Here is a 22,724-nt window from a genome sequence, read left to right on the forward strand (position 1 = left end):
GGGTCTGGTCTTGGCTTGGGTCTGGTCTTGGCTTGGGTCTGGTCTTGGCTTGGGTCTGGTCTTGGCTAGGGTCTGGTCTTGGCTAGGGTCTGGTCTTGGCTAGGGTCTGGTCTTGGCTAGGGTCTGGTCTTGGCTAGGGTCTGGTCTTGGCTAGGGTCTGGTTGAAGCTTGGGGCTTGGCTTGGGTCTGGTCGAGACTTGGGTCGGGTCTGGGTTTGGATCGGAGCTTGGCTTGGGTCTTGGCTTGGGCTGTTCTGGTGCTAAATAGGCCTCATGGGTTCACGCGGGACACTTCGATGATGTACGTCACCAAATGTGGAAATGCAGGTATGAAAGGTGCAACTAGTGACGTGAATCCTAAGCAAGTGGAGGTCTGGACGGAGAGCTGTAGCGGCTGGATAGAGGAGTACACTCAGCATATTTTAACCCTTTCTCAGTCCTCAAAAGACTAAAAAAATAGCAGATGACTTTCATTATATTACTTGATCAAGGCGAATCAGGTCTAAAATGTTTGGGGAATTTGTAACAGATTTGAGTTGTTCTGAGTCGATTTGCTTGTTTCTAAAGTCTGTCCGTTCTTGCTGAGCTTTCAATGCCTCTGCCTGGCAATGTTATATAATTCCGTATTTTCTGCTGCCTGAGTCTTTTAAATGTAAAGAAAGTGTTGGAAATGTTCTGATGTCTGCTGTTATGAAGTTGTGCTATAAATCATTTCCATATCTCACTAGCACATAAGCAGAATATTTATGCAGATTGCTTTTTCCAGATGTGCCATCTAATGACAATTCTTTGTTCCTCAGCCATTCAACAAAATCTGTCATGGACTTTGTCAATAGCAACGAAAACATTATCTTTGTTCACAACACCATACACCTGATATCCCAAATGGTCGACAATATCATCATCGCCTGCGGAGGGATCCTGCCATTGTTGTCTGCAGCCACATCGCCGACTGTAAGTACAATGTCGCCATCTAGTGGCCCACCACAGAATGCAATTCACTTTACTTTCTGTTGGTGCTGAATTCGTTTTACATGTGAGCACCGCTCCATATATTACTAGAAATCTTATTTCTGAATATTTTCTTTAAATCTGATGCTATTTTTTATTATTATTATTTGCAAAAGTTTATTACAACATTAGCTATTTCTATTGATTTATTACCTTTAACTTATTTACCTGCTGTTTTTTTTTAATTAAGTAATAATGCAATTGATTTACATTGATTTCACGTTGACTTTTTTGTTTCGATTTTAATGCTTTTCTTTTTCTTGTACTGTTGTGGTCTGTTTTCTGTGTGTCTATTTCATGTCCAGGGTTCTAAGGTTAGTATATCTGATGTAAGTTTCCTTTTTTATTATTTTTCATTAACCCCCTAATCCCCCCCTGCCCATTATGTGTTGTGTCTTTTTTTACTTGGCAATACATGTTTTTTTTTTATTGAACTCTGACGCATGTGTGTATAAAAATATGTATATATTTTTCTTTTTTGATTTTTAATGCACATGTCATTTGTGAAATTCATACCAGAAGGGGGCATTAAAGGGAATCTCAAATCGTATGAGAACAAAGCATAACCATTGCGTAATAAAAAAAATTACCTGTATCTTATATATGTTGGGTGTTAAGGACCTCCGCCTGCTGTGAGCGAACACTCTCACTTGCTCTCACACAGCTGATGGGCTTGTTACAATGTTTCTGTCCAGATCAATGGTTTAAACGCAGCCACAAAGCAGTTTTGTTCCGTTTTCTCTTCGACTATGGTCATATCTAAAGTCATAAGCTATAAAATACCTTGGGATAGGTTCACATGGGAGATTTTTCTATTTTTTCCGATTCTCCTCCAAAATCCATATAAAACATGTTATTTGAATAACAAGAAAACATGCGCAGAACATCTTTTAGACCTCTCCGCAGCAGCCCAGTTTTCCGGCGGTCGTTTTCTTGAAGCTGCTTCGCCAGCAGTTTTGCTGTCGTTCCTGTTGCCGGCGTCTTTTACGCTGTACTTTGAAGTATAGAGAGCGGACGGATTCTCAGCCACCCGAAGAATGAGCATGTCACTTTTTTTTCAATAGCTTCAGGGTTTCCAAACTTTGAAGCCGTTAAAACACAATGATACAACGGAAGGAACATTGGCACAACAATGTCGCTTTGACATTGCGGTGCATTATGTTCATGGACTCGAACTGGCCCACAGGAGAACAGGAGAATCCTCTGGTGGGCCCCTCTGCAGGAGTGGGCAACCACTTTCTTACGTGAGCAGTATTTGGCAGAATTTACTTGATTCACTATGTACAGATAAAGGCGGCATCTTTTTTCATTCAACAATCAACCCATTCTATTGCTATAGAAATTTGTGAATGGGGATAAAGTCAGATTGTCATGTAGCTGAAAAGTGCGGCCCTGGAGTTGATGTTACTGGTGGGCCCTTGGCACCCCAGTCCAATACTCTGTTTATCTTATGGGGCGCTATTGCGGCTTGTTTCCGGGCGGTTTCCAGGCGGAGGCTGCGCAAAAGATGCCATGCGTATAACCTGCATAGATTCCGCCACGGACACGCCTGAAAAAGCTAAAAATCAAAAAGAATGAACATAAACCTTTCTACTTAAAAACAACTTCTGTGCATATATTCAGGCTTTTGAACGTCTTTTAACCATTTCAGGTTTCTAAAAATGGCAAGTGGTTAAAATAAGTCGTCCGTCCGTCATGTCTTCTGGCGTTTTCAGCTTGGAAGATGCTCTGTAATTTACAATACAAGTCAATGGGAAAGCTCAAAAGATACTTGAACTTCTCTTTGGAGAGTTTTTCCATTGTCTTTGCTTAGAAAAAACAATAGCAGTTAGCTTGTTATTCAGTGGAGAAAAAAAAAAAAAACGCCGGAAAATGACAATTACAGAAAACTTCACAAAAACCATGAGAAAAATCTCCAAAAAAAAAAACAGTCGGGCCAAGACAATTGAGAAACCGCACAGGAAATGACTATAAAAAAACTAAGCAAAAGACACTTCAGGAAAAAAAATTGAGTTTCCTAAAACGTCTTCTGCTTGAAAAGCTCATTGGGTTCACCTAAGTTTAAAAGACGTCGTGTGCACATACTCTTATGGTTCTCATGTTTTTGGGGTTTTTTTCCACTTGTTTTTCAGAATATTAGTTCTTGAGCTTTTTCCACCTGCAAATAAAGCTCCAAATTTGGTCACTCATTGATGCAGAAAATTGTCCTCATGGAAAGGTTTACACTGTTTTATACTGTGGATTTTGGAGCAGATTCTGCTTCAAAATCTACACCGCTTGAAAAGTAATCCACATTTGACCACTGAAGCAAAAACACCACCCCGTGCAGAAAAACGTTGCAAAGAATGCACAAAAAGCAAAACACATTAAAAAAAAAAACCTGTTTATTCAAAGTGTGGGGAAAAGTGCATGTCAGAAAACTGTATACCCGCAAAAAAACTGACAGACTCAAAACGCCTCTCAAAAAAAATCAGCTTCAAAAATCCACATTGGAAAAACACTTTTTTTACATTTTTTTTTAACATCTATTTAGTGGCTGAATTTGGAGCTTTTTTTCCATAGAAATGCCTCAAGAATTGACATGTTTATTTTTCCTAGCTGGAAAACAAAACCGCAGTGTCGATGTGTTTTCCTATTGAAATCAATTCCGAGTAGTTAAAATGTTTGTGGATTTTAAGCAGAATCTGCAACGAAAATCCATGTAAAAAAAAAAACTGTGTGAACATACCCTAGCTGCCTGAGCAAGGTGAGAAAAGCATTGTTTTTTATGCTTTGCATGCAAATACTGTATGATTTACATTTAGTGACAGTAAGCGGAAATCTTGAAAATAGTTGCCAATTTCAAATTCAATTATCTTTTTTTTCACATATGACTAAACTTAGAGGTTTTTTTTGTGATTTTTTTTTTTTTGTGTCCATTTCATTGCTAAATTGTGATCAGATGTGTAGTGATGGAAGGATGATGATCCCCTGTGCTATCGTAAACTTGTATGATCCGATCAGTTCTGATCTACATATTTCCTCCACTTGTCAGTCATTAGTTTGTCACTTTTGTTAAGAACTTCTTGGTAACTTGGTGCCTCTGAACGATGGTCTTGAGGGCAATGCCTCGGGGCTGAATTACTCTAGTGATATGGGCACAGGGGATGTTATTAGCAACTTATCATGAATTTGCAGAAAAATCCTTTGTAAAAATCTGCATGCATGTACAGTAGACGGCGCCTCGCTGCACATTCACTGTGTATTTCACCTTGCTTATTAAAATAAATAAAATAAATCCACATTCTACAGATGTAAAATCCACAGTACTGTGAGAAGGCGGCTGAGGCACAGCTGGACTAGACTTGTCTATGGCTATGGTCCCCAGCCAAATCCTCAAACTATATTTTCTTGTAAGCAGGGGAGCATTTCCAATAAAAATATACCTGGATGCTATCGTAGGCGCTGCTTCATGCTGCCTGTGGTTTGGACAGAATGAATCAGTTGACAGGTTCCTTTAAGTTCTATTCATGGATTTAGTCACTTTATTGCATCATTTGAGAGAGAGGAGATCACAAACCCCCCTGTGTTGTGCAGTATTACTTTACTCACATCTTGATGGCTTTTTACAGAGACAATACTATGAAAACTGTGTCTTTGAGGCTAGATCGTGACTTCCCAATCTTTGCATATGTGGAGGTAACAGAGATAAGATTCCCACTTATCTTATAAGAAAGAGAATCCGTCACTAGGTTTTTGCCGCCTAATCTAAGAGCAGCATAATGTAGCTGTCACGGATGTGTCAGAAGTGACAGACAGTCGCCCTGCAGTGGGTTGCAGGAGATCTCTACATTTGGCATTACATACACCTTCTTAGAGGCTGTCTCTAGGACCCAGCGGCTAAATAACACCCTGGCCTGGGTGTATAAATACTTGCTATATTCCAGAGGGAGGTGCCGGCGATATTCATTACTCCTTGTGAAGGCTTTAGCAAGAGCAGTACTTCATCCTCTCTGGAGCTTGAGGACATGTACGCATTTGTCTGGAGACGTCTAAAGCTAAGCAATTTCCCCATTTGTCCTCCCTTGTTATCTTTAGTGTTCAGTGGGGATTGACTAGTGCTCATCTCCCTTCCCTAGCCTTAGCCAAACACAAGGGAAAGACAGGGAGAGGAACGCTTGCAGCGATTGGTGAAGAGCCAATATAGGGAATTTAGGTGAGACAGGGTGATAATCTATCAGTCAGGAGGTCTCCACTTCCTCCTTTCCCTAGAGTCTGGGCTTCCTTTCCTTCTTCCCTTTGTGTTGCACTAAGTCTTTCCCACAACTTGCGTGACATGTTTGCTGCAGTTTTGGTAATGACCTGCTGATAAAACACTGATCTTATCACTAGAGGGCTAGTAACCCTGCTGCCAAGTAGTCAAGCATATGCATGAGCTTTGTATTACCTCATCCTCACTACTGATTGGCAGCTTTCTGCCTATGCATAGTGCACATAGAAACCTTCCACTCAGTGGTGTGGGCGGGGTTATACAGAGCTCAGCATTCAGAGAACTGGGAGATCAGCAACAGATAAAACAGAGATTTTATCAAAACTGCAGCAAACAGCCCAGTAAATAACACATCGCTGGAATCAGGGTCTCTGCACCTTCATCATGTTACTCTGAGATGGGGAGCAAAAAATTTGGTGACAGATTCCTTTTAAGGCTGAGCACACAATTCACTTCTGTCTTTGGCTAAAAAGACTAAGGAAAATGGGGAAATATTGAGTAAGGACTTACAATTGTCCCTACTGGATCCTCTAGTTGCTTTGGCTCATAAAACTGCTTGTGCTGTTCCAGCTTTTATAGTATTCTTTTGGAAAATGGTTGGCCTGCTCCCTTAAAATTTCTATTTTGCAATGGATATAGCCAATATGAATACAAGCAGTTAAGTTGGAGTGTATATAGCGCACACTAGTGAATTACCTATATTTCCTCATAACAGAGAATAACTTTGTATCTTTCTACAAGGAGAAAGAAAGTTAAATCATTCTGAGCCATATTGTAAAATGATTTTCCCTCAGTGTGGCTGATCGCCAGTGTCATGACAGATAATGTATTTTTCAGCAATCTGTCCCCTATGGTATTCAGTGCATAGTGTCAGAAACTGGAGATCTGTGTTAGTGAGGCCCAACATAGCAGAATCAGCAGGCATCCATGTGCGGAGAGGACTCGCTTGTCTTGGATCACCCTCTTTTGAGATTTCACTTTTCATGGCTACTCAAATTTAAAAGAAAGTATATATTATTGACTGTTTTGTGCTCTGAGCCTTAGGTGTATGTAAATCAGCATTGCAGAAGGCAAATAAATGCATTCAGAAAACTATCCTATAAAATAGATGTTTTGCAGATGTTCTCAGTCTTTGCCGAGCCTTTACATCACCTGTTACATAAGTCGAATGGATGCAGCCACTATGTAGCATGAGATCAGTAGAATTAAAAGGAATGTGCCATCAGAAAAGGACCTAGTGTTTAAATCTGGTTTTCCGTTTTCATTTTTTTTTTTTTTTTTTTTTTTTTTACATTTTAGAACATTTTTTTCCAATTACCATATCACTATATGTATAAAAAAAATGTAATAGTGCTCGTTAAAGGGTCACTATTGACTTTTATGATTGCTACTTCCTGTAGGTGGCACTAGAGTTCTAGTCTTCTTCCTCTCTGAAGAGGCATTTTAAAAAAAATTGGAACACCTTACTGATACTAGCCTGATAAAGAGACCGGAGTAATCTCGAAAGCTTGCAGTTTGTTACCATCTCTTCAGTTAGCAATTAAAAGGTATCAACCACTGAGGACTCTCAAATCTAAATATTTTTCTATCTGCTGGCTAACACGGTACAAGAATACATATTTTCCCTTTATTGGAACACCTTGCAATTTTCACACTGGCCACTAGGCTGTATATTGTTGCTTTTCTAATGAGGCAGATTCACTAAGCTGTAGGTCAGGGTGAGGAGGCGTTGATGCAGCAGAAATCGGGTAGATCAGACGTCATGTGGAACAGTAGAGTTGGATATGATGGGCAGCACACGAAACAGCGTCTTACATGCTGGATGGTGCATGGAATGGCAAAGAACAGAAGAGCTGGATATGTTGGACGGCACGTAGATCAGTTTGGTAGAGAAGCTGGATATGCAGCATGGCACCTAGGAACTATAGAGCTGGATTGGCAGATAATATCTTCACAGAGCAGAGTGTGTGGTCGGCAACAGAGCTGGTTTAGCAGACTGACACCTTGATGTAGCAGAGCTGAGTGTGCAGACAGGACCTTGGAACCGGATTGGCAATAGGCACCTTGATATAATGGAGCGGAGTGTGTGGATAACACCTAGGAACAACAGTCAAATTGGAGGCTTGCACCTACATGTACACTGTACTAGAGTTGGGTTTGTTTGGGGGCTTGGTAGGGTGTCAGCATGTGGTAGCAGTGTACTTTAACCTGAAAACTCAGTCAGCATGCGGCTGCTTGAGTTTACATTAAAAAGCCTTGGAGTGTGACAGCAAAGGTTAGCACTGGGTTGTCCATGTGAAGAACAGGAGGCAAGAATTTTTAATAAAGATAATGATATGAAAATTAAAAAAAAAATTAAAACTTTAAAAAGAAAACAAAATGTATACATTTAGTATAAAACTTGATTTTCTATTTGGGGCAAATGCTGAGTAAGGATTACAGTTTGCAGGATATTAACTGTGTGTAATACTCTCACTCTGTAAGGATACGGTTCTGCTAGCTGATTTGAGCAGTTGTCGCTTGACCGCAAGTATGCCTCTCTGTTGACAGAAGCTTGTCAGCACATGACCGCAAGTATGCCAGTTGCCGACTGTATCCTAACAGTGTGCACATTACACCCTGTAGTGAGCAGGCTGCGGTGCTAGCTGAAAGTTTGCCATTGGTTGTAAACCTCTTTAAACAAGTGGTCATTTTCTGATTACAAGCTCTAAGTTATAGTATGTATTAAAATAAATATTCAATACCTTAAAAGGAACCTGTCTTGTAAAAAAAAAAAAAAAAACACTATTAACCTGCAGATATGTGGTTAATCTGCAGGATAATAGCGCTCTGAAGCTGCCTAGCGCCCTCACTGAGAGCCCCACTGCCAGAAGGAAATTAACTTTCTTCCTCCCGGCAGCCTAGGTCTTTCAGTCATAGGGGTGGGCCAGCGCAGCTACAGTCACCACTCAGTACACAGTGAATGGCGGCTGTAACCGCACCCCAACACTGACTGACAGCCAGCTCAGCATGATAATGAGTCACAAAGTCTAAAAATAAGTGAATATTTTCATAGTCTTCTCCCTTGATTGTAGTGTCCCGGTCTGGCAGTGATATCATCTGAAAATCTTGTGTATGTCTTAAAGGGATTGACCGCTCTTCTGATGAAAGCCTGCAGTCACTCTGCAACTGCAGATGTCTGAATCCTTACGGTGTGTAAACTGCACACTGTCAGGATTCTGCAGTGTTGCCAGTGAGAGCAGCAGTCATGTGACCACACTTATGCGATTTGCATACATGCAGTCATGCACCAATGAGACATGCTCGGCCTTGCTCAATACCAGTGAATTAAGAGCTGGTCACTTTTAACCTGGTGACAGGTCCTTTTTAAGCATGATCATACATTTCCCAATGTTGGAAAAGAGCTGGGAATCAATGTGTCTAAATTTCTAATTCCATGCAATTTTTTTAAACATGTTAATTAGTATTTTCCAATATTAGAAACAAACAGGACACTAATTTGTCAATTGCGTTAATCTATATCCCCCAAATTTACATGTAATGTATTTTATTGCATAGCGGTAATCAAGCCCCCAGTGTGTGAAAAAGAAAAATAACAGAAAAGTGGACATTTCCCTCATAATAAAGTTGTGCCTGAGCTGACGGTTCTTACCTGAATTACAATAGATCATTCTAGTGATTTCCCTTTACTCCCTATGTTTTAGCTACTTAGTTTTTCCCATTTTTTTATTTTCCTTTTTTAAATAGGCTACTATTTCAGAGCCTTAGATTGATACTAGTCTATGGAATGAGCCTTGTTGCCGCTTTAAAGGGAATCTATCGGCACAATTTCACAATCCAACTATATACCTGTGCATGTACAGTGCATTGTGAAAGTATTTGCCCCCCTTGAACTTTTCTACCTTTTGCCACATTTCTGGCTTCAAACATAAAGATATAAAATTCTAAATTTTTTGGGAAGAATCAACAACAAGTGGGACACAATCGTGAAGTGGAACGAAATTTATTGGATAGTTTAAACTTTTTTAACAAATTCAGAACTGAAAATTGGGGCAATATTATTCGGCCCCCTTGAGTTAATACTTTGTAGCGCCACCTTTTGCTGCGATTACAGCTGCAAGTCGCTTGGGGTATGTCTCTATCAGTTTTGCACATCGATAGGCTGAAATTCTTGCCCATTCTTCCTTGCAAAACAGCTCGAGCTCATTGAGGTTGGATGGAGGGCATTTGTGAACAGCAGTTTTCAGCTCTTTCCACAGATTCTCGATTGGATTCAGGTCTGGACTTTGATTTGGCCATTCTAACACCTGGATACGTTTATTTTTGAACCATTCCATTGTAGATTTTGCTTTATGTTTGGGATCATTGTCTTGTTGGAAGATAAATCTCCGTCCCAGTCTCTGGTCTTTTGCAGACTCCAACAGGTTTTCTTTCAGAATGGTCCTGTATTTGGCTTCGTCCATCTTCCCATCAATTTTAACCATCTTCCCTGTCCCTGCTGAAGAAAAGCAGGCCCAAACCATGATGCTGCCACCACCATGTTTGACAGTGGGGATGGTGTTTTGAGGGTGATGAGCTGTGTTGCTTTTACGCCAAACATATCGTTTTGCATTGTGGCCAAAAAGTTTCATTTTGGTTTCATCTGACCAGAGCACCTTATTCCACATGTTTGGTGTGTCTCCCAGGTGGCTTGTGGCAAACTTCAAATGAGACTTTTTATGGATATCTTTGAGAAATGGCTTTCTTCTTGCCACTCTTCCATAAAGGCCAGATTTGTGCAGTGTACGACTGATTGTTGTCCTATGGACAGACTCTCCCACCTCAGCTGTAGATCTCTGCAGTTCATCCAGAGTGATCATGGGCCTTTTGGCTGCATCTCTGATCAGTCTTCTCCTTGTTCGAGATGAGTTTAGAGGGACGGCTGGGTCTTGGTAGATTTGCAGTGGTCTGATACTCCTTCCATTTCAATATGATCGCTTGCACACTGCTCCTTGAGATGTTTAAAACTTGGGAAATCTTTTTGTATCCAAATCCGGCTTTAAACTTCGCCACAACAGTATCTCGGCGCTGCCTGGTGTGTTCCTTGGTCTTCATGATGCTCTCTGCACTTGAAACAGAACCCTGAGACTATCACAGAGCAGGTGCATTTATACGGAGACTTGATTACACACAGGTGGATTCTATTTATCATTACCAGTCATTTAGGACAACATTGGATCATTCAGAGATCCTCACTGAACTTCTGGAGTGAGTTTGCTGCACTGAAAGTAAAGGGGCCGAATAATATTGCACGCCCCTCAGTTTTTAAAAAGTTTAAAATATCCAATAAATTTCGTTCCACTTCACGATTGTGTCCCACTTGTTGTTGATTCTTCCCAAAAAAATTACAATTTTATATCTTTATGTTTGAAGCCAGAAATGTGGCAAAAGGTAGAAAAGTTCAAGGGGGGCAAATACTTTCACAATGCACTGTAGATCTTTCATAGACAAGCCCAGCAATACCTTTACATGCGTTAGAACTGATATGCAATTGAGGCTGTAGTTCTTAATCCTTTGTCACTCCAGCTCTATGACCCGCCCAGCGTCACCTCCTCCTGCTTGACTGACAGCCTCTATACAGTGTGACTTCAGGCAAAGGAGTGGTCAGTCAAGCAGGAGGAGGCGGCACTGGGCTGGGAATAGAGCTGGAGTGACTGAGGCTTCAGATCTATCCTAGGTCTTCAGCCTCTTAAACATATCATTTCAAACACTGATTTCTCAGTATTGGAGGAACGGACTGGCATGTAAAGGGCTACATGGGTTTATAAATAGTTGGGGAGGTGAAATCCTGTTGACAGATTCCCTATAAGCATTTACTTTGTAGACAGCGCCCTGCAAATAATACTTATTTAGTCTGGATGTATTCCTATATTATATCTCACTATTACTGTACTTTGTGTCTTGGAAGCCGTATTAGCTGACGGTGCAGGCACATCATTTTTGTCCAAACATATTAAGATATTTACCATTAGTGTTTCTCTTACACACGACTTTCGATCTTCAGCATGTTGTATAGTGACCGCTTAATGTTGCTAGGCATCATCCCATTAATTCCCATAGTGCCATGCTCTTAGCTGACCAGCAGAATTCTGAAATTATATATATATATATGGAGAAAAGCAATCCGTAAATAAGAGAACGATGAAGCAAATAATTCACAGCATTAACCTAACATTTTGTGTAGAATGTGTAGTATAAAGTTACTTTGTAGAAGAAGACATATGACGTTTTGTGCCCTACCGACTACTCTTTTAAAGCATATACCCTGCTGCGTTCACACCACTGGTATGGGATAGTGTAATCAATCCTCTGGTGTGGTGTAGTTGAATATGGGTTGGTTCCACTGTGTCATATAGACTGTTACTTCCCCATATTTGTGAGCTTCAATAGTTGATCATCATTTTAAGTGTAAATTCCCTCATTGTAGATTTTGTCAAACTTTCTGTGACCGAAAATTGATTCCATTCATTTCAGTGTTGTTAAAGGAAATCTGTCAGCAGGTTTTTGCTATGTAATCTGAGGACAGCATGAGATAGGTGCAGAGATACCGATTTCAGTGTGCTATTGTTTCAATACAGTGAGTGTTTTATCAGCAGGAGATTATCGCTCCATGACTACATCTCGCGTGCATCCTGGTCCAGCCACGCCTCCACCCCTGATGAGCCGTTCACTGTCAACAGACAGTGTACACATAAAGCTGTGGGGTTGGCAGGGGCAGCTTGCTGAGCTCTGTTACATCTAAAAACTCTGATTGTATGACGACTGCTGCACCAAGTCAACTAAGTGATACATTGTTGGATTCAGGGTCTCTTTCTCTACATGATGCTGCTCTCAGATGAGGTAGCAGAAACCTGATGACCGATTCCCTTTAAACCTATTCTGAGAAACTCAAGCAGACATTATGTTCTTTAACAGAGCTAATTCGAGTTCTAGATTTTTGACACCAAAAGTAATGCTGAAGACTGTGCTATTCTTACTTCCAAGTAGTGCAAGTGTGAATGTGTGCTATACATCAATTCGTAGCACAAAAAAATATATATTCCTCTTACATTGGTGATCTGAATTAATACTGTTAGTATCTACTTGCTTCGCTCTCTTGCTGTGGGATACAATTTGTCCTTCCTTTGCATGCAGGAGCACATTGTTCTTTGCTATTTATTTCTATTGCCATTCCGTCTTAACCATAACATTGTCGTTCCCAGCTCCCTTAGTTCGTCTGCACATTAAATCTGTGTCTGGACTATGTGTGTTTTTGTGACATGCTTGTGCCAATATAGTCTGTCTTTAGCCGAGTACATTCCCCCCTCCTCTCTCTCTCTGTATAACTAGTGGGCACAACAATTAGGGTTAGTGAACATGGTAATGGAATCAGATTCTCATTTTTTATTTTTCTTCTGTGACTTTGTTTTAAGACTGAACTGGAGAATATTGAAGTGACACAGGGGATGTCTTCGGAGACCGCAGTGACTTTTCTCAGCCGGCTTATGGCCATGGTGGATGTTCTGGTTTTTGCGAGCTCTCTGAATTTCAGTGAGATTGAAGCGGAGAAAAACATGTCTTCTGGTGGCTTAATGCGACAGTGCCTGAGGCTGGGTAAGTTCATGCTGTATAGTGCAGATGGTGTCTGCAAAGGGTTTGTGTGCTGGAAGAATCGGCCACTTAGTGCATAGTCTGCTGCTGTACTGTGGAAAGGGTTAAGCTGTAGGAATGGAATATACGGCAGTATTTCACCATGGGAAGATTCTGACCTAGTTCTAGATCTGCCACGATATTATATATTTATAAATCACCTACTGTGCGGCCTTATTATACACAGCCGAACAATGTGATGAATTCATGACTTAGAATCCCCAGAAGAGAAGGTAAAGAGGTTTCATAAATGTATTCTGTAAAGTCGAAATGTATTTACTTTGTAAAATGGATTCTCATTCCATTCACAGTCGCAGCTTATCAAAACTCAAGGTGGACTTGTCACTGCGCATTAACCTTTTTGGATTTGATAGGGCTCGGAAAGACTTTTTTTTTTTAATGTTTTTATTTCTACAGAAATGGTTGTTTTTTTGTTTTTTTTAACCTTTTGGATCTGACATTCGTTATGCAATGATAAACAAGAAGCAACGCCTTTATAATAATATACTGTTTGTAATAAACTGGGACCAATGGAAATCTTTACAAAAAGTTACTTTTTTTATCTGTTGTTTGAGAAACTGAGAAAGGCTGATAATGTAAAAAAATATAATTATTTGTCTCACTATAAATATCTTTCCATATTCAGATGTAGGGAAGTGGATATAACCTTTCAGTGCCTTTTCACATAAGAATATAATTACTTTTTTAGCACAAATATATCTAATGAATATTCATTATCAGGGGAAAACCTCATTAAGGTTGTATGAAAAAAAAGACGAGCATGACTTTAAAAAATAAAAATAAATATATATATTTTTATTTTTTTTTTTAAAACTACAAACAGCGCCACTTACAGGCTATGGCGGGTATTACAAATCACCCCTATACACTTCAATGGGGCCAATGCCCATTGCAACAATAGAACCATGGATAGGAATGCAGACAGCTCTTTCTGTCTTTATATAATCCCTGCTCTAAGTCTACAGAATGACAACATAAATGATCAGGAACAATCCCGACCCCCTATGAATGCAATGAGAAGTAATGCCTTGTGCAATGGAAAGGCGCATAGGCTCCTGTTAAGTTTTTGAGCACAAAAGGGATTATTCGGTTTAGAAAACTGATTTTTAAATACTTTAGGGAGTTCCCAGTTGATATCGGTTGCTCCTATATTGAAGACTAGTCCCTGGAAGGAGATTACAAAGAGCTTCTTTCTCTCCGGAGGACCTGTTATATTTATACATTACATGGACAATCCACTGATTTTATTTGGAACTGTAAAATACTTTCTTTTACCTGTGGTGGCGCTGCAGGGGGATTGAACACCCAGTGCTCATGCAGACATCCATGGATCTTGGTCCGAGATCAGACCACAATGTACGGACTGGCCGCGGATCTCCCGACCCGAGGGTGACACACTCCTAGACATACATTGTCATGCCCCGGTTGCGACACCAGCAGCCAATCCATGCTCAGATCAATTTGCACAAATGTCTGAATAAGCTCTTAGGGGGGAGGTGTTCACATAATTTTTTTTTATGATTTTTCTGAACAGAAATTCTCTGAAAACATGAGTAAATAAAAACATGATTTTTTTTATTCAGTTGAGAATTTTCTGCCCCAAAAAACTCAGCAAAAAATAAAATCAGTGTGAACATACCCTAACTGTAGTGTTATCGCACAGATCACAGCTTTTGCTGAAAGCCCCAGAATTGGGAGACTACCGGAGTCTGACTTATCTTGAGACCAGTCCTTCTGAATGAGAGAATAGGTTTACTGTGGATCTGAACCTGCAGATGTCATTGAAACCTATTTACAGACATTCTTTCCCATGACACGCCCGTATTAATCATAAGCCGCTATATATTTTTCTTCGCACATTTTGAGACACTTCTACATTTTACTGAAGACATTTCTCCTACATGTGTTTCCGATTTGTGCATTAGCTCCTCTTCTCAGATTTGTCTTCCCAGCTATATTTCCACAATGATTAAGTGTCGCCAGCGATAACAACTTCTCACATACCTTGACACGTTAACATTGCCACAGAATTTCCTACTTTTAACATTACAAAGCTCAAAACAGTAAAAAAATATATTTTGTCTATGTGACAGAAAGGTAAATAACATTTAGGGCTCATTCAGAGGTCCGTAATGGACCGCCATGCACGGACTGCAGCGGGTCTCCCGACCCAAGTGTGCCAGCCTCCGAGAAACAGACAAAGCCGTCACGCTTTGGTCAGGAGACCCCCGGCAGTCGGTGCATTGCGGTCCGGGCTCAGACAGTGTTGCGTGGACGTCTGCATGAGCTTTAATTAAAGTTGTGTTCTTACTAGTGGCATAGATGGACATCTTGGAGCATGATTCCCTGCATGTGAACCAACTATGTGAACTGGGGCAGAAAGGCGTTAAAGGGGCTTTCCCTTGAATTGATTAAAGAAAAAAAACTCTGGACTACTGCTCATCATTATTTTAACCATATAAAAAACCATCACTTTCCTGTGTATTTTTCTCTGCTTTCAGGCTCTTTACTTACTCCTCTGCAGTTTTGGCTTCTTCACTTCCTGAGGGTTGCACAGCTTGTATTATATGACTAAGGCCACATACAGAATTTGGTCAGTATTTTACATCCATATTGATAGACAAAAATCAGGAGAGGAACAAACAGAGGAAAAGTATAATAGAAACACGTCACCATTTCTGTATTTTTCACCTACTCCTAATTTAGGCTTACAAATACTGATGTAAAATACTGACCAGATACTGAACGTGGCCTAAAAGTAAAAGTCTGGGGGCGCCACTAAAGATGTAAATGTAATGTTCTTACAAAACCACATACTATTTAAATTGACATATACAGTGGCATGTAAAAGTTTGGGCTCCCCTGGTCAAAATTACTGTTATTGTGAACAGTTAAGCAAGTTGAAGATGAAATGATCTCTAAAATGGCTAAAGATGACACATTTCCTTTGTACTTTAGGCAAAAAATGTGTATTTTTTCATCTTTTACATTTTAAAAATTACAAAAAAGGAAAATGGACTGATGCAAAAGTTTAGGCACCCTGCATGGTTTGTACCTAGTATCACCTCCTTTTGAAAGTGTCACAGCTTGTAAACGCTTTTTGTAGCCAGACAAGAGTCTATTAGTTCTTGTTTGAGGCATTTTCATCCATTCTTCCTTGGACAATTCTTCCAGTTCTGTGACATTCCTGGGTCGTCTTGCATGCACTGCTATTTTGAGGTCTAGCCACAGATTTTCAATGATGTTCAGATCAGGGGACTGTGGGGGCCATTGTAAAACTTTCAGCTTGCGCCTTTTGAGGTCATCTATTGTGGATTTTGACATGTGTTTTAGGATCATTATCCATTTGTAGAAGCCATCCTCTTTTTAACTTCAGCTTTTTTTACAGATGGTGTTATTTTTGCATCAAGATTTTGATGAAATTTCATGGAATCCATTCTTCCCTCTAACCGTGAAATGTTCCCATTGCCATTGGCTGCTACACAACCCCAAAGCATGATTGATCCACCCTCATGCTTAATGGTTGGCAAGATGTTCTTTTCCTGAAATTCTGTGCCCTTTTTCCGCCACACGTACTTTTGATCATTGTGGCCAAAGAGTTCTATTTTAACCTCATTGGTCCACAAGACTTGTTTCCAAAATGCATCAGGTGTGTTTAGATGTTCTTTTGCAAACTTCTGACGCTGAATTTTATGGTGAGGTCGCAGGAGAGGTTTTCTTCTGATGACTCTTCCATGAAGGCCATATCTGTGCAGGTGTCTCTGAACAGTAGAACAATGTACTACCACAACTCCAGAGTCTGCTAAATCTTTCTGAAGGTCTCTTGCAGTCAAGCGGGGGTTCTGATTTGTCTATCTAGCCATCCTACGAGCAGCTCTCACTGAAATTTTGCTTGATCTTCCAGATCTTATCTTGACCATTACTGTTCCTGGTAACTGCCATTTTTTTATTACATTTCAAACTAAGGAAAGGGCAACTTGAAAACTCTTTGCTATCTTCTTGTAGCCTTCTCCTGCTTTGTGGGTCTTCACCATTTTCATTTTCAGAGTGCTGGGCAGCTGCTTAGAAGAACCCACGGCTGCTGTTTTTTGGCACAAGGTTAGAGGAGGCTGGGTTTTAATAAAGCTGGGAAATTTGCATCACCTGGCCTTTCCTAACGATGATGGTGAACAAGCCATAACCCGAACAGGCTAATTAAGGTCTGAAACCTTGATCAGAACACACAAAGCTCCAAGGGTGCCCAAACTTTTGCATCAGCCCATTTTCCTTTTTGTAATTTTTAAAATGAAAAAAAAAAAAGACTATTTCCCCCCCTAAAATACGACGGAACTTAGAGATCATTTTATGTACAACTTGCTTAACTGTTCATAATATCAGTAATTTTGACAAGGGTGTCCAAACTTTTACATGTCACTGTATTGCAAATACAATTCTTGTCACATGCTCTGAGTTTTAATCAATCCTTTACTTGATACAACCCCTTTTAAGTATCAACAATATCTTTGATAGAATGGCTGCCATGTCCTACTACTGTATATTTCACCTTCGAACCATTGTAGGGAAAATGTAGAGCTAGGATAAACTTTTTCGGGCTATAATTGCTGATTATTAAGGGTTTCCGAAGTCAGATCTGCAGCGATCAGGTGATTGTTGAGTTTATTTTGAAAAGGAGTTGAGACGACCCCATTAGAGCCATGTGCACCCTCTCCACAAGATTTATCCATGGTACAGCACGTGGCCATTAATGATTTCACCCATAACTTCTGCTGATATAAAGTATGCATTTTCTTCGTAATTTTATTTCACCTGTCAGTTGTATAATGAAATAAATGTGAGTCGATTTTGATTAAACCTTCTTTAGTTTGCTGTGTAGCTGTACGAAACTGCTTGGAGTGCCGGCAGAGGCAGCGAGACCGGGGGAACAAGTCAATGAGCAGCAATAAGGTCCAGGATAATCTACAGGGTATGCCGCTCACCACTGCCACAAAGGTGAGATTGGGAATTTATCATCTGAGGTGTTTTTTTATATAATTGTGGTCACCAGTTAAAACCTGTAGTTAAAGCGCAGCTGTCAGCAGGATTGTGCTTAGTAAACTACATAAACTGTCAGGTGGGCGCTGTTACACTGAGTAAAATGATACCTTTGATGATGAAATCCATGCTGTGGTTCTTTTATAATCTTTAGTTTCAGTTCTTCCATAATGATATGCATGTGCTCTCATTATGTATTCATGTATGCCTATCTCTGCCTTGTGACAGGTCACTGTGCTTTCAGTGACCTGCCTACTATTTTAAATATTGCCTGTTTAATTTCTCTGCCCATGTGAAATGTACATATCCCAAAATGGACGCCCTTGCATGCGCAGTAGCATCTTTAAATGACTCTTACACTGAGGCTGCCCTGCAAAAGGTGTCACTCGACAAGATCTCAGACAGGTCATGCAGCCAAAAAACAGTTGTGAAACTTGTCTGTGACTTCCTATTGCACAATTTTTTTTAGAGCTGCCAATTTGCTAAAAAAAAAAAAAAATACAGCCAAATCACTGACCAGTCGCATGCAAGTTGCAATTGAAGTCAATGGCAAGTGAGTTACATTCGATTGGAGACCAGCAATGGTAAAACACACTTGTGTCTTAGTTGTGGTAGGTTGCAGATAACAATGCAACATCTTAAGAAATCATTAGATGCGATGGGAAAATGCGACACTGCGATCTCAATGACACATGATACCTGACTTCATGTAGTCCTAGTTTTAAAGGACACCTTATGGTATAGAGAAGGAGAAACTGATGAGAAAGATTCAGTATGACTTCATACAGGGAAAACGCTGAGTAGGAGCCTCCGGGGCCTCTGGGTAGGAGCCTCCGGGGCCTCTGGGTAGGAGCCTCCGGGGCCACTGAATAGGAAGTGTGACTTTTTTGCGCCAACAGTTTCAAAAACAGATCAAGACAGGAAGAAAGGCCATTTTTTACTTTGTGCTAAACTCATGAATCACGTGCTCCGTTTAGATGAATTTGACGTCAAAAACAGCAGCCAGTGCCAGAAGACAAAAATGGAAAGTGGCTTTAAAAAAAATAAAAACGCCAGTGATGAATCTAGGCCTGTATGACTCTCGGGTGCCAGCTGTAAATTCATTAAAGCCCCTCCTTTCCTCCACTCATGGCCTTCTTTCACATGGTGAGGTGCAGATCATATAACTTGGCCTAAGGAAAAGCAGGGAAAAGTGTTCTATCTGGTGGGGTCTTCTGAAGACTATCTACAAGGCCCTGAAGGAAGATGTCTTGTCAGAGGTTAGAAAAACGAAATTAAGCTCGGCACAAGTGGGACTTATTGAATTTGCAGAGTAAAGCTTTTAAACACCAATAAAAAGTGAAATGAAATCCTAGAAAAACACTACTGCAACAGCCGGAATAGTGTTTTTTTTTTCTTTATTTTTAATCAGAACCATACTGTTCAAGTGATTAAAAGCCAAACAGGGAGGAGGCGATCAGCCAATTATCATTGAGAAGCCATTATGTGAGCGCTCAGTCCCCTGCGCCTGGTAATCGAGTACATTCCATTCCGTCACATCACCATTACTGCCCGTCTGCAGGCCGAACAGAAGGAAATAGTCCTAATCCTTTCTCCACCTGCACTGTGAATGCGAGACTCGCAGGGAGAACACTGTACACCGGAGCCGTCCTGGGAAATGGATGACACAAGTTCTGCAGCTGATGAGATGTGGGCAGAGCCTGGCATCCGCTTTCTGAATTAGGCAGTGGCTTATTGGTTGACATTTGCTCCTGGATTCAAATACCATCAATATAACATCTGCGTTTTTTTCCCATGTTAAGCCTTGTTCACATTTAGCATTTGTGATCCGTATTTTTTCTACAATTTTATTTTTCCTTGAGTTACAGTAACTGCTAAATGGATGAGATTTCTAAAATCTCATTCACACAGTGTGTTTTTTTTTTGTTTTGTTTGTTTAAACAAAGTACGTCAATTTTTTCAGTGTTGTTAATGCAGATTTTCCCCATTCACATCAAAATCGGTTAGCAACAAAGTCACACTAAAGTACGAGCGAAAATCCTGCTTCCAGTTTCTGGCTGGTTTTTCATACTGGAAAAAATGCATCAAAAAAGCTACATGGGAACATATCCCAAGGGTATGTTCACAAAGAGGTGTTTTTTTTTGTTTGTTTTTTTTTCAGGAGAAACCTTTCAAAAATAATGAGGCGGTCAAAAACCACTAGTTTTGATTGGAGAGTTTCTGCATCAAAAACTCTTGCAAAAAAATTATTGGGGACACACTGTTAACATATATGCTCACGGCATATTTAAGACGCTGGAGGACCCCCGAGGCTTTCCTAGGCGAAGCAGCTTCAGGAAATGCCTGCTGTCTTTTTCCTAAAGTGGCTTTGCTGGTGGCTTTGCCGTAGTTTTTGCAGCAGCTCCACTCTTTGCTCTGTATTCTTTCAAGTATACAGAGCGGCAGCTCTATTAGAAGCCGGACGAAGAATGAGCATGTTACTACTTTTAACTTCTTCAAGGTTTAAGAAACAGTTAAAAAAGTGACAAAAGACTGAGCATGTGCACAGCAATGTCGTTTTTACATTGCTGTGCATTTTGTTCATTTTTTTTTCAGTGCTTTTTCAGGTGGGTTCCAGTCAAAGTCCACCTGAAAAAGACATCATGTGCACATACCCCAAATCCAATTCCCTGGTACTCTGACTTCTCATAAAACATACTGATGACCGTTGTGTGTTTCTGATGTAGGGAGGTTAGATTGGTGAATCATTAAAGTCCCTATGCCCATTAAAGTCAGCCAGACCCACAGATTGTGGTGGGACCAGCCCCTCATCTAATGTGTATGGAGGCCTACTGATTCTATGCAGGATTGTGCAATTTAAAGGTAATTTGTCACCAGGTTTTTGCTACCTAATCTGAAAGTAGCATGATGTAGGGGTAGAGACTCTGACTCGAGCGATTTATCATTTACTGGGCTGCTTTCTGTAGTTTTGATAAAATCACAGTTTTATCTGCTGCATATCTAGCAGTTCTCTGAATGCTGAGCTCTGTATTACCCCGCCCACACCACTGATTGGCAGCTTTCTTTGTACACTGCGCATAGGCAGAAAGCTGCCAGTCAGTGTTGGAGTCATACAGAACTTGTGAATATAGAGGACTACATGCCAGCAGGTTTAGTAGTCCTCCAGTAATAATCTGCTGGTTAAAACTGATTTTTTTTCAAAATCACAGCAAGCAGCACAGTAAGTGATACATTGCTGGAATCAGGTTCTCTGTCCCTACATCATGCTGCTGACAGATTCCATTAAATTGACCGATCCCTTTTTTTTTTCAGGGGTGATAATTTGCTGCCAGAGATGTCTGGCATCGGCTAACTTCCCGATTAAAAACATGTGAATGCTAAACTGAGCAGAGCGTGCATGTGTATGGGGAGGAGGGACAGATAGTGGGGAGCTGAATAAGCATTTGGCGACAGCTATTTCATGTGACTTTACACCCACTGTAGCAATAACAATAAATCAATTTATAAAATATTTTTTTACTTTAATCTTTATGCATTCCCCCCTTTAGTTTGTGTTTATAATATTTCAGAGCAAGATACGTGAGGTTTTATCACATTTTTAATCCACAGATATTGTAAACTGTTGCACTAATGATAATTTTGCTTTTTCTGTGCTCCTAGATCCCCATGGACAATGTTCCTAGTAACCTGTCACCCATAAAGGACCCCGATCGACTCCTCCAGGATGTGGATATTAACCGTCTGCGGGCTGTTGTGTTTCGCGATGTGGTAAGTTGTTGCTTTTGCGATTTGTTTTACCTATGACTTAGAAGTTGGGGGTGACAGACACCTCTTTGGTGGCTCTGACTAATACAGTGTCAGGCAGGTTTGTACAAGGTGCTGCCTGGGCTACTGATTTTTCTCCTGAGACTAGTGGCACGGCTGTAGAGGTCCTAGAACAACAATAAAAATGATATTTTTTAGTAATCTGCTGTACCAGAGCAGAGAAATGAAGCTTTAAGGCCACATGCAAATCAGCCTGGAAGTGCATTGGAGGAGTGTCAATGCACTGAGTACAAAGGCCCGCCCCCAATGCACCTCCAGGGTAATAAGCATGCACTTTCAAAGCGCAATTTTTCAGAATCTGATGGTAAATGATTTATCATTATCAGCTATACCTGGGTAGAAATCCTCTGCTTGACTACTTCTAAATCCTTGACAAGTCCACTGGTGATTTTAAGCCTATTTTTTTGCGGATTTGTTAGAATTTTTGTTCTCCGTTAACTGGCAATGTGGATGCACCATAGTGATCTATAGTCATTTTATTGGTATGGTCAGTGATACATTTCAGCAGACAATATATGCATTTAGAGCTAGGCCGGTGTTTACTGTGTACAACAGCTGGCGCCCGCCGGGTATTGAGTGGGCTCAGTATGTGAGCCTGCACCATACAAATCCTCCCACCTTCTGCTGTGTAGAGACAGCGAATGTCAGGAGAAGGAAACTGATGGCAGGCAGGGCCAGGGCTGTGTGTCATTGGCCACCCCAGGTCACAGCCCCCATAGCAGTCAGGTGGCCCCATAGCAGTCAGGTGGCCTGCCTGGTACGAGAGATGCGCAAGAAGTCAAATCGCTGCTCCAATAACCTAGTTTTTAAAGCCATAGCCCCAATTCATCTAGCAATTTTCGGCAGTTTTCTGGCATAAAACTACTTTAAAATCTTGTAAAACCTTTTCAGAATTTTGCAGCTTTTGCCATTTTTACATC

At 40.6% G+C, this 22,724-nt stretch overlaps 1 protein-coding gene across 6 annotated transcripts in view; it reads left to right on the forward strand.

Annotated features, from left to right (window-relative positions):
* The window catches only part of NBEA (neurobeachin), a 786,732-nt gene that overhangs the window by 313,643 nt on the left and 450,365 nt on the right, over positions 1-22,724 (forward strand). For 3 of the 6 annotated variants that reach the window (XM_073662535.1, XM_073662540.1, XM_073662538.1), the window contains exons 24-28: positions 800-953; positions 1,316-1,339; positions 12,711-12,891; positions 17,810-17,937; positions 21,640-21,747. In XM_073662535.1, coding sequence (XP_073518636.1) covers positions 800-953; positions 1,316-1,339; positions 12,711-12,891; positions 17,810-17,937; positions 21,640-21,747 — 595 coding nt within the window. The remainder of the gene's footprint in view (positions 1-799; positions 954-1,315; positions 1,340-12,710; positions 12,892-17,809; positions 17,938-21,639; positions 21,748-22,724) is intronic. The other 3 variants (XM_073662539.1, XM_073662541.1, XM_073662536.1) reach the window with 2 other exon arrangements.

The sequence above is a fragment of the Phyllobates terribilis genome, unplaced genomic scaffold, assembly GCF_046119375.1.
Source record: "Phyllobates terribilis strain yellow unplaced genomic scaffold, ASM4611937v1 Scaffold_2__4_contigs__length_985480577, whole genome shotgun sequence".
Classification (NCBI taxonomy): Eukaryota; Metazoa; Chordata; class Amphibia; order Anura; family Dendrobatidae; genus Phyllobates; species Phyllobates terribilis.